Source organism: Diadema setosum, chromosome 4 (assembly GCF_964275005.1).
Source record: "Diadema setosum chromosome 4, eeDiaSeto1, whole genome shotgun sequence".
In the NCBI taxonomy this organism is placed as follows: Eukaryota; Metazoa; Echinodermata; class Echinoidea; order Diadematoida; family Diadematidae; genus Diadema; species Diadema setosum.
The window spans coordinates 3,651,368-3,664,297 of NC_092688.1; the positions used below are offsets into that span (position 1 = coordinate 3,651,368).

General features: G+C 36.0%; 1 protein-coding gene across 1 annotated transcript in view; it reads left to right on the forward strand.

Annotated features, from left to right (window-relative positions):
- The window catches only part of LOC140227304 (E-selectin-like), a 51,767-nt gene that overhangs the window by 21,440 nt on the left and 17,397 nt on the right, over positions 1-12,930 (forward strand). The window contains exons 3-4 of the mRNA XM_072307726.1: positions 270-479; positions 1,539-1,748. Coding sequence (XP_072163827.1) covers positions 270-479; positions 1,539-1,748 — 420 coding nt within the window. The remainder of the gene's footprint in view (positions 1-269; positions 480-1,538; positions 1,749-12,930) is intronic.

A 12,930-nucleotide genomic window follows, 5' to 3' on the forward strand; every position in this document is an offset into this window, starting at 1 on the left:
CACCTTCTAACATGGAAGTAATCTGAACTAAATGATGATATAATCATATTGCTGTCATTCACAGATGATAGGTGTAATACAGTATACATTTGTATTTAGAATGTACAATGAGAGATAAATCACCACTGCTAATATTGAATATTTAGGTTTCATATGCTGTGCTCTTGGGATACTCGGCAGAAGCAAGTTAAAACCATTAATGCATGAAGCAGCTTATTTGTGACAACGAAGTTCCTTTAAACATTTTAAATGCTTATCATTATTTGTAGTGTCCCATGGCTTTTGCAAGGAGCTTGACATTGTTCCAAACGGAAAATGGGATTTTAACATCACGTGGTTTGGCGCCATGGTAACACTTACCTGTGACCAAGATTACACCATCAATGGTAGTGCAAATCTCCAATGTGTGGGACTACCTGGACGGTCGACTTACTTCCCGGTTTGGAACTCGTCGGTACCATCTTTCCGAGAAGTCAACAGTAAGATCTCTGATTGTTTTCTTCATAATAAATCACTTTCCTTATCCTGAACTCTTCTGCCCCTCTAATATGTAGTTACTATGCCGTTTCTGCATTCATGTAGTCATTGAGTAAACTGGATTTCCAAGCTGGTTTCAACCTTAAAGGATTAGTTCACTTGCTGGCTCAAAGTGCAGAGATGTCGTAGAGTTAACCCTTATTCAAATCAGTGCTGATGTAGTCGAAGACCAATTCTATTAAAGTAATGTATAGTATGCACAAAAAGCGGTCAATAGGTTGCGGACATACTAAATCTAACGACATCGTAGAGACATGTACGACGAATCAATACCTAGGAAAACTATTTATCTGTTTATTTATTCATTGAAAAAACCCACCTGGATAGTAATTCTTCAGCGTTTGTTGGTTGGAGTGTAGTCACGAGCATTTTTCATGGGCAATTCGCGGTATCGCGTGATAATCTCGTTTTCTTATCACTTTCGGGTCTGCTCCGAGATGCCGAAAAAGCAAAGGGGTGAAATATGACTATGGGATCTGGTCTGGCAGGTGGTCGCCATTGGTCATGCAAGGACTCTCAACTACACGTTTCCATCTAGAGGGGTGGGTCGAGGTGTAGTGTGGTCGCTATGAGCAGGTGGTCGTTGAAGACAGTTGGAGAACTTTTGACTGTTTATGATATGTTGCTGCTCGGAGCTTGTATATGAGTATAAAGAGACCAGGGTAAAGTGACAGATAAAAATTTCTGCCCCTTGGACTTTGTTTCTGTTCCTTTCCTTTCATTTTTTTTAATTTTCAGCAAAGAATATAAGTGAACATAACATATCAAAATTAATTTACGAATTAAAGTTGTTTATACCATTTGCTTTAGCGATGATAACGGACAAAAATTAGTAATGATGCACGGGAGCACAAACCTGGAAGGACGTAATGTAAACTTTACATTTTTAAGCACTAGGCTTTATGATTATGAAAAGGTTTGTTCATATACTTCTAAACTAACTCCACATCTTTCCTTTCCTCTCTTTCCTTCTGCTTTTGCTTCATACATAGAAGATCAAGTGGTATTATGTGATCATCCTGGTAACGTGTCTAACGGAGAATGGAACTCCGTCATTACGTCACTGAGATCTTCTTTAACTCTCACCTGCGATGATAGTTACGTCATCAATGGCAGTGCCACATTGCAATGTGTGACATCTAGAGACACCAATCTGCCTGTCTGGAATACATCAGTCCCAACTTGCCAAACAGTCAAGACCAACGCTCAGGGTACATGCCTTGTCTTTTATTATTAGTAACATGATGGTGTAGACCTACACTCCACAATATTGATCTTGTGAAGAATATGCCATTGGCATCTCGAAATCTAATTACCATATTTGATATCAATATTTCCATGTAAAATATGATGAATTTCTTAGTAAAGTATGATGAATTTCTTATGTATTTTTTCTTAATGTTTCTATAACAAATATCTATCAAAGTCGCATTGCACTTTTAGGAAGTGGTTTTTAAGTCTACTTCTAAATTTGTGATTTCTGTTGAAGGCTTCATTATTTTCAATAAAGATATCATATTTGTAATCTTCCGCTCTTATCAAGTTTGTACTACTTGCTTAGAACACAAAATACAGCGATAGATAATTCATTATTTCAATTTCAGTAACATGCTGCATTCAAAGAATATGATAGTATTTGACTTTGTTAAGGTAGCACACCAGACCAGGGAATTAATCTATTAGAACACGTGTGGAAAAGTGGGATGAAAATCATATCATACATTGTTTATATATGTATATGAAATACCTTTATCAACAATATGTCCGCTTTCAACAAACAGGCGAAAGAAAGCTGACTCCATTGCCAAAAACAACTTCTTTGTCCTTTGCAGGTGAGAAACATGTTAAGTAATAAAGTAATTCACTGGGCTTCTTACCCGCTTAGAGTGGATACGCCTAAATGTGTATGTGTGGAAGTGCAGTTATTGATATCTGCTCGTTATATTAAAACAGTTGTACTGCATTCAAATTCAAGGAAGGAATAGACAAAAGAAAAACTAAGCGATGCTACAAGGTTGAGAAAAGAATGTCTCAAGCGTAACATGCTTCACATCTTGTGTACGTTTCTGCAGTGTGCCTAGAATGTGCCGACGCTATATAATTATAGTATGTAGTCTCTTGAATAGATCATGCCGATGACTTTCCTCCGCCATTCATCTTAAAAACAGCAAACTTCCTTGTTTCCGTTGTACAGAGACACGCAAGTAAAGTCCTGTTCAGAACCAATTGAACGTCTGGTGCACGCACTTGCTTGTACTTAAAGTTTATATTCTAGTTTCACTTCCTTGACTACCACAGACTTGTGCTATTCTGCTCTAGAGCTCTAGAACAGAAGAGGGCGGGTCCATGACGAAAAAAGTGTCAATGAAAATAACAGCTATTGCAGGCTCGATGGTGGTTGGATCTCTATTTCTGGCGATGCTAGCTACTGGTGTTCGTCGAAAGCTTGTTAACAAACGAAGTAACAATATCAGGGTAGGGAATCTCTTCATCCATTCTTTCTTTGAAATTTTGAAAATTGAAATCGGTACCCCTTGACCGTAATAAAACTACCCATATTCCTCAACAGAAAGTTCGTCTTTTGGAACGCATCTTCCGAATGTAGTACTCTGAAATTGCTGTCCTTACTTATACATTGTTATATGTGTCGTGGAAGTAAAAAACTTGGTTTTTAAACAAATATTCCATGGGAGATTCCCTTTTAATCATTCTAACCATCCAATAATTTCCTCTTAAATTGACTCAAGTACGTACTTGTAAATTTGCCACCAAGGTGAGTTGTCCCCCCCCCCCCCGAAGATGAGGGGGCTATTAACTGTCATTGTCATGAGACTTAAGAAAGGCATATGAATATGGCTTGCCTACAACTCATGTGTATCTATGTTGATCTGTAAAGACACAGTCAAGTGTAAGTAACACACACACACACACACACAAACAAACAAGCAAAGAAGAAGAAGAAGAAACTAAAGTGTGCCGAACTTCTTTATTCATCTGTACAGGGCCAAACCCCTGAAGCGGAAATGAGCAGGATGAGAGATGCTGCAAGCTCAGCAGACTGTAGTTCGTTGCCTCTCCAAGATATCAATAAGCAAGACGGCCAAGACGTTGCCGGTGCCAAGAATGAGCCGTACATGGACATGTCAGGCAGTCAGAAGAAGAACAATGAGGAGGAAAGTCAGTGTGGTCAGTTTGCAGATATCGATGCTGATAAAAAATACATTGATAGAGAGGGTTACCTGCTTCCAAATGTAAACCTACATGGAATGACCAGATGCCAACTTCAGGCAAGCCGTGATACGACAATGGCTAGCGACGTTAGCAATGTCTCGGCCTGTGGAGAAATAGCCAGCCCGAAGCAGTCTATTTCCGGAGCTGAAGAAGAATCCGCTCTCAAAAATTTCCATTCATCAATTTATGAAGAAATTCCCCCAAACTCAGACCAACTCAAGACCATCCAAGTAACACAGTCTGGCTCAGAGTACACATATATCGAGGGAAATGAAGACCGCTTCTCTAGTATGACTGACCTGAATGATCGATCATATTATTCTTCATCAATTTACTCAAGCAAATCAAGAGGAAAGCCCGAGGAGGATGCACATGGCTACCTCGTTCTCGAAGCAGGTGCCGGAGAAGTCAGTGAGCAGTGTGTTAACAAAGACAAGTTGCCATACACCCAAACATCTCATTCTCCCGGAACAGATATCCATATTACACAGAGTTCCCAAGATCACCTGAGTTGTACAATATACGAGAGCATCAATGGAAGCACAGAGTTTGATTATTGAATCATTCTGTTTTTCCACGATTCACATACTCGATTTCTTTTTAACATTCTTGGAAAATTTGTATTAGGTATCAGTCACTTCCAGGTTTGTTTATTTCACCAAAGCAAAGAAGATATTAAAAACAAACACAACATCAACATTAGAATACAATCACAAACATATCAGTTAAACAGTATAAAAAGAAAAAGAAATGATATGGTAGGCTGCAGCCAGAAAGGAAATGTCCCTTATTTTCTGGTGACCTAAAAATATTCATTACATTTCTGTAACCAATGTGTTCGAAGAGAGTAAAACATAAGAACAGGAGAAGACAAAGACAAAACAATCAAAACATAAAATGGCAAATAACTTTTTTTTGATATTGTTCGTTCTACAGGTGAATTGCATTGTTAATATCATCTCGGTAATAGTTACAGTCATAAATGAAAACAAAAATAGAAAAACTAAACAACAAAGTAATAATGGGTTAACCCTAAAAAGGCCGGGGAGGGGTTGAATCAACCCCCCCTCAACATTTTTCGTGACAACTCCGCCACGCGAAATTTTCTGACCGCGCTGTTCCCTGACTTTCTACTTTCAAGTCTCGCGCATCTTTTGACACCATTTTTGCGAAAATCGTGCATACCGTTACGATGCTGCACGACCTTTTATACATGCCTGTCAGACCGAAAATGGCTCAAAAACGTGATTTTGTGTACAAAGTCTATGCAAATGGAGTTTTCTCTCCTTATTCATAAAGATATGATTATTTTCACTTTCATAGGCTGAAATTGATTAATTTTAGCACAATTATGCTTAAAATAGGTTCTGTCATAAATTTTGCCCCAAAAAATGATGAAACAAAAGGTTGAAAAAACAAAGAAATACATAAGAAATTCATAAAACAACAAAATATATAGGAAATTGATTTTGATACCAGATTTTTTTTTTCAAGTACATTGTTAGGAATGCTACAAAGAATGTTATCACTAAAAATTAGGATTCTAGGAGCTTTAATTTCTGACTTAGAGCAAAAAGTATAATTTTATGCATACATTATCATAATTAATCATTATGACGAAAATTTCTATTTCTTTCAGTATAGTTTGGTAGATTGCGCTACAAGTAATGTATGTGCTAATTTTCATGGCGATTGCGCGAGCGACGGCCGAGATCTCAAGGGGGGGGGGGGGGGGTTGAATCAACCCCTCCCCGGCCACAGAACACCCACAAAAGCCTTGCCTGGTTAGGGTTAAACCTTGGCAACCGGTGCACGTTTATTGTTCAATGAAATTCTCATGATCGGATGTACGTCACTTCCGGTATAGCTGGAGTTAAAACAAACAGCTCGTCTGCACAGTATACATGTAGAACGATACATACAGTCATGTGCGCAGTTGGAGTGAAAATAGGTGTGACTGCTGTGCATGCACAAGCATATAATGTGACAGTTCTCCCTGAGCATAAACCTGCACCAAAGCTATGAAATGTTCGTGAGGGACGTAGAAATAGAAGGAACAAACAAATAAACAAACCACTTGCAAACAGACAGCAGATGAAAATAAAAAAGAGCCCAAAATAAGCCAGAATAGGTCTACCACTACATTATTGTCGACAACATGAAAATTTTCGTTTTATATTATAGTCTTATGATAATATAACATACAACATGAAAATATTAAATTGGTGTGTGCGCTGTATACCCTTATTACAACCAATAACACAGGAATGTTCAGTTTGACGTGATTATATTCTTATGAAATGCACTCAATAATATGACATTAATTATGTATATTGTTATTGTATTCTGTTGTATAACTACGGATTCATTGATGATATAGTCATTATAGACTTACGTTAGTCAGATTTATATTGTTACGAGAACAGCCATACGAGTGAGTCATTTTGGTATCTTTTCACAGCCCTGATAAAGGTCTTAACAAGACCGAAAGCTCGGCAATAAACACATACGTTGATCACTAGCTACGTCCACGAATGCTCTTATCTTCTCACACTATTATATATATAAAAGGCCATAGTGAACATTACTGCAACGTCTGGGAGATATTCCTCCGTCACACATATACCTAAACATAATGCAGCACCCACAACGTACGAGGCCAAGCCCGCTTCACCTTATATATATATATATATATATATTGTAGATGCTCCACGTATTGGCAGTACTAGAAATAGCAATAATAATGTCACAACAGAGGAATGCATTAAATGCCAATCTTGATTGTAATGAAAAATCCGAATTTTCGGAGGTCCTCCCCCTTCGTCAGGGATGACAGTGCGAAGGAATTTTCACAGTGATATTAACACTGTGAAAATTCATTCGCACTGTCATCCCTGACGAAGGGGAGGACCCCCGAAAATTCGGATTTTCAATTAAATGAATCAAGATTGGCATTTAATGCATTCCTCTGTTGTGACATTATATATATATATATATATATACATTGTATATATATATATATATATATATATATATATATATATATATATACATACATATAGGCGTACCTGTGCTTTGGCGTCTTGTCCGCTACCAGCGGTTTGACGCTGTAGCGATCTTCAGGCAGACAGACTTTCAAGTTCAAAGTCAGCGTGAAACCGCCGGTAGCAGACAAGACAAGACGCCAAAGCACATGGTACGCATAACCACACCAGCGACCCCAACACGTACCGTGTTACTACAGCGCCTCGCGCCGGGGGTTAAGGTACGCCTAATATGATCTGCCTTACAGAATCGAGCACTTTTCATCAATCCTCAACAAACTATATATTCCCGACGGATTTAAACCCAACGGATATATATGTGTATATTTCTCTGTGTGTGTCTGTAATAATATTGAGCTTGATTCTGATCATTTCATTGGATAAAGTTGTTAACTATTCTGCACGTAATTTTTCATTGCCTGCGTTCCAGCTTATATCATGTCATTGACAAAATTACATTAAATTAAATTGATTTCAAATCATTTTTATTTTCCGTATAATACTGTAAAGTTATATACATAACGCTTTAAATGATGATAATTCAAATCACACAAATTTCAGTACATGATCAAATGATGGTACAGTCATAATAATTTTGACTTTATATTTCGATAGATGAACAAGTAAGCAACTAAAAATGTTCTTTAACTCTTTTTTTAACATGAAAAAGAGAAATCCACAAAGCAAAGCTTGTAAATTTGTGAATTTCCTTAAGATATTTCAAGGACTGCATGTATGATAATCTTGACATCGTGAAGTCAGACGAAACTGACAGAGAGAAAAGACTATAACAAGGAAGGAACAGGATGGAAAAAACGAAAACAAAATAGGCATAAAAAGTAAAGGAAACAAGAAACAAGTGGTCTATACAATTTTTTTTTTTTCGAAAGATCGTCACAGCATGGGTAAAAGTTTGAGGCTTGATGAAGATTTGCCAAATTTATAAAACCCGAAATTTTGACATTTTTTGGTGATAAAAGTGTTCTTTTTTAGGAATACAAAAATGATTTTTTTTCAGATTTTATTTCTTTGGAAGTCATAGTATCTTTGAGAGTCTTGTCAAGACTGTTCAAGAATATGGGGCCAGTGAAAACAAATGTATTTATTGATAGTAGTAAAGGATAGTCTCTGGAACGTCGAGTGGGAGAATGAAAACAAAACTGCAACAAAAAAAAAATCAAATATTTGTGGGGATTGTTTTGTATTTAAGCATAAATTGTCCCAGCTGGAATGAACATAAATCATTTACCTTTAAATAAATCCTTAATATGAGCACTCTATGTTGACTGAAACAGAAATGATAGAAAGTTTGATAATCAAACAAAGAATGTTAGAAGAAAATTTAAATGTATGAAGTCCTGTGAATGTGGCACAGGGAGAATTGTCCACAACTTGTCCTCAGTTCAATTGCTATCCTCTAGCGATATTGTATTTGACACTTGTGTTCAGCTATTACTTCATATTCCGAGTATTTGTATCAAAAACTTTCATTACAAACAGAGATCGTTTCTTCCGCGGCACTCTTTGTTGTCTGATTTTACATCGTGTCGCTGCTGCACCCCGTATCCATACACAATATGTATTATAGAGCCTAAGAAGTAATGTCCTATTTTTACCTTGATATTAAGTATGAAATGGAGGTCCAAAATCGAATTTCATCGTGTGAATGTTTACCGTGATGGTAGAAGCAGTTGCAATTTGAGTCTATAAAACATTACATGTGCATTTTACTTCTTGTGTGCGTGTGTTTGTGTGTATGGGCATGTGTGTTTGTACGAACGTGTGTTCATAAGAAGATAAAGGGATGTCGGTATAAAGCAAAGAGATTGCTTTAAAGAGAAAAGTGTAAGGATGACATTTGATGAAATCGCCCAAAAAAAAAAAAAAAAAAAAAAAAGAGACAAAAGATACGTTCTTCTTGTATGTGTATGGAACGATGGCCTAAACGTTTTTTTTTTTTAAATGTAACAAACTATACACGTATAATGATTGACATTATGATGTGCAGCTATGTTTTCTTTAATGATATTATATGGAAAATTGGTGAATTGAAGTGAAGGCGTTTCATCGAAATTAAGGGCTGTACTGAGCGTTTGAGTGTGTGTGTGTGTGTGTGTGTGTGTTTGCTTGTTTGTGCGTATCAGTGTGTTGGTGTTTTGTGGGTGATTTGTTCATCGGCTTGCAAAAAAATCTCTTCGTGTTGTTTTTCTGACATTTATTCATTTGTTTCTTCTCTTTATAAATATCCTGCAAGGTTCAATTCAATTCAATTCATTTCAATTCAAATTTTATTTCATTTTTCGAAAAGAACATAAACATTTCACTTTCTTTGGTAACAAACAATTAGGTTGCAAAAACAAAGTAAATTAAGAAAAATATAATTGTGGAACCTTGGAGTTTCAAATATGTTGTCATGAAAATTGACTGAAGTGATATAGACAGTTAAATATATTGCCAGCGAAACTTGCACAGAGACGTGGCTGTGATATTGCAGCACCCCTTTAATAAAGCTTCCGGGCTTATTGCCCTTTGTGGATTCTGAAGAAAGGCAATAAGCCCGAAAGCTTACTAAAGGGGTGCTACCCAACACGTCTCTGTGCAAGTTTATATATATATATATATGTATATATATATATATATATATATATATATATATATATATATATACCAAATCAGTATTCGCATCAACTATAGGTAAACTGCAAATCGCGTATTGTGTATTCTTCACGTTACTTTGCCGATTACTCAGGCACCAATAAATGAAGATATTTTACACGCTGTCAGTTTCTCCTAAACATGTTATATGTTGAGCAAAAATACAATGTACAAGTAAATAATTTCACCTCATATTGTGTTCGTAATATGGAAATGTAATATTTAGCTATTGCCGTACGATACTCAAATATCGCAGTAATCACTGATGTCAGAGGGGAGAGTTCCTGACGGGAATCTCTGTCTTGAAGCCCCAATGAGAGTTCATTATACGGACAGAATGCTTGGACATATAATACCTGTTGAAATCTAGCAATCTACCATTCATTCCTACCTCTCAATAGATATAATTAACCACTGGTATATATATATATATATATATATATATATATATATATATATATATATATATATATATATATGTATAATAAACTGAAAGAAATAAGACTGAGGCGGACGTTGCTCTCGATCTTGTTCTCCCTTTTAATCAGTCGAGCTTTCGGCCAGTCATCAGGCCTTACTCAGGATCTATATACCAACAAAACAGTTATTATCTAAATAACCTGATGTGTCATAATAAATGTAGTGCAATATCATATAATGCCAATCTAGCAATCTACCATTCATTCCTACCTCTCAATAGATATAATTAACCACTGGTATATATATATATATATATATATATATATATATATATATATATATATATATATGTATATACTGAAAGAAATAAGACTGAGGCGGACGTTGCTCTCGATCTTGTTCTCCCTTTTAATCAGTCGAGCTTTCGGCCAGTCATCAGGCCTTACTCAGGATCTATATACCAACAAAACAGTTATTATCTAAATAACCTGATGTGTCATAATAAATGTAGTGCAATATCATATAATGCCAATCTTCTGAAATATTACCTCTATATACACAAATCAATCATTCAATTCAATACAAAAATCCAATCTAACATCGTCTCATCATCAAAAATACATCATTAATGAAAAAAAATATATGAATGAATTCTTGCATCAATGTGCTGATATATATAACCATATTTTCTCATAATTCTAAGCATAATAATTACAAACAAAATAACATTTTAGATGTAAACATATACAATGTATATATTATGTTCATATTTGCATTGCACTCAATAAACATAATGATATCATGAAAGTTTGTTGATATCTATATTGCATGATGACACGATACATGATTACTGTTGAGCGTCATGAATTAATTTGATTGGATATGAATGATAATATATACAATAGTGTATGATGTATTTGGGAATATGACTTTGCGATGTTTTGATATGATTACGTTTGAGTGTATATGCAAAATAATAGGTGTTATGATTGAATGTTAATTATTGTATTTTTTGACAGAAAGTACGCACACGATGCTGTGATGCAGGACATCACGTTAAATTATACATGTACACGTTTTACATTGAATTGAATGATTGATTTGTGTATATAAAGGTAATATTTCAGAAGTTTGTCATTATATGATATTGCATTACATATTATGACACATCAGGTTATTTAGATAATACCTGTTTTGTTGGTAGATCCTAAGGAAGGCCTGGTGACTGGCCGAAAGCTCGACTGATTAAAAGGGAGAACAAGATCGAGCGCAACGTTCGCCTCAGTCTAATTTCTTTCACTATATGCTACCCATAATGAGGCACCGCGTAGGTTTGGGAAGGGAACTCTCTCTCGCACTATGTATGTATATAAATATATAGTGCGAGAGATGTCTCCTTCCCAAATGGTCTAATGTACCATGATATATAATGCGATGCCAATCTTCTGAAGTATTACCTTCATATTATTGTTCTGTTGGTAGATCCTGATGAAGGCCTGATGACAGGCCGAAAGCTCGATTGATTAAAAGGGGGAACATCGAGAGCAACGTCCGCTTCAAGTCTAATTCTTTCACTATAAGATTATATTAATCAGATCAATGTTCTTCTTGCACTTCCTTATCCATCTGACCCAAGAGAAACCTATCCTTAAAACATTGTTTTCTGGCAGCCTCTGTTACTTGCCCCTCCTAAGCCTCCGTTTTCTATGTCACTAAACACACAAAGCATAACAGGTGTATATCCAATGGCCTCAATCTTTTGTTCCTTTCCTTTCTGTTTCCTCAATAGCGAGCTTCTCTATGAGGAAATTTGATTCCAAGGGGTCATTTGTGCTTATTGTTACACAATTTTTGCTTTCTTTGAACAGTTTCGCATCAGACAAAAGAACTAAAGAAATGAGACAATCAGCTTCTCTGTGAGGTAATGGGATTCTAATCAGTGTAAAAGTAAGATTTTTATATAAAACACATACAATATTTTTTTTTTATAACAACCATCTCAAATTCAGACAAAAAATAAATAGAATAGCATCTCCATACGTATACGTTGTCAGTAACTGGAGCTAATGCTGTAACATTAGCTACTTTGTCTGAGGGACTGATGCTATTTCTTACAACTTTCCAAGTAGTTTGTACAAAATAGTGATTGATAACCTACACTCAAACTCTACCGAGCTCTTCAGAGGAGTTTAATTGCTAAGTCATTACAGCTCTAAAATGGTTTCTTTTACATGAGTCGTCTTAACATAATTATACTGGGAGATTAGAGCAACCATAATTGGCCAAAACACGAAGTTATGTGACACTTATTGACCGGTGGTTTTGTTTCAATCTCTCATACACTTCCCTGGTGAAGATCTAGTCAATGTATTATAGCCATTGAGCGATATAGGCGAGTAGTCATCAAAAGCTTTTATTTGTAGAACTTCCTTTATCATTGTTTGATTTGAATGGTCCTTGGAGACAGACCATCTATTTATGGTCAATTAGAACATTGGCATTGAGTTTCTCTTTCATTTCTTACGTGGCAGGCAAAAGAAAGAGCAGCGCTGATTGGCCGAGTGACGCTGTTCCTTGAGCACAGCGCGCAGGGCAGGGAGTGGCCCACGTCATGTGACATTCAAGACATTAATTTTATCCTTTACGTGGTTACGCAAAATTTATTTCTAGAAGTTATGCCATTTGTCTTGTGCTGGGAATAGACTTGGAAATCCTTCTTGAAGGGAAAATGTTCGTAGCTTATTCTTCGCTAGTTGATGGCTTTAACAAAGTCTGATTCGGGGTACGAAGAACACAAACAACGAAGTCATGGCTGTCCGTCTTTACAAGTGGATATTTGTGATAATCTTTATCTCTCTTCCTCTGCCAAATATATCTCTCTTAATAAGTAAGTATTGAGATATAGTTTCGTATTCCTTTTTAGACTTTTGCTGCAGATATCCTCTTGTACCTGGGGGAACATTGTTAAATCAGAGATTGAAATTAATTAATTCCTCACTTGACTTGAATTCTATATAATAGAAAGCTCTGTAGAAAGCTGTGG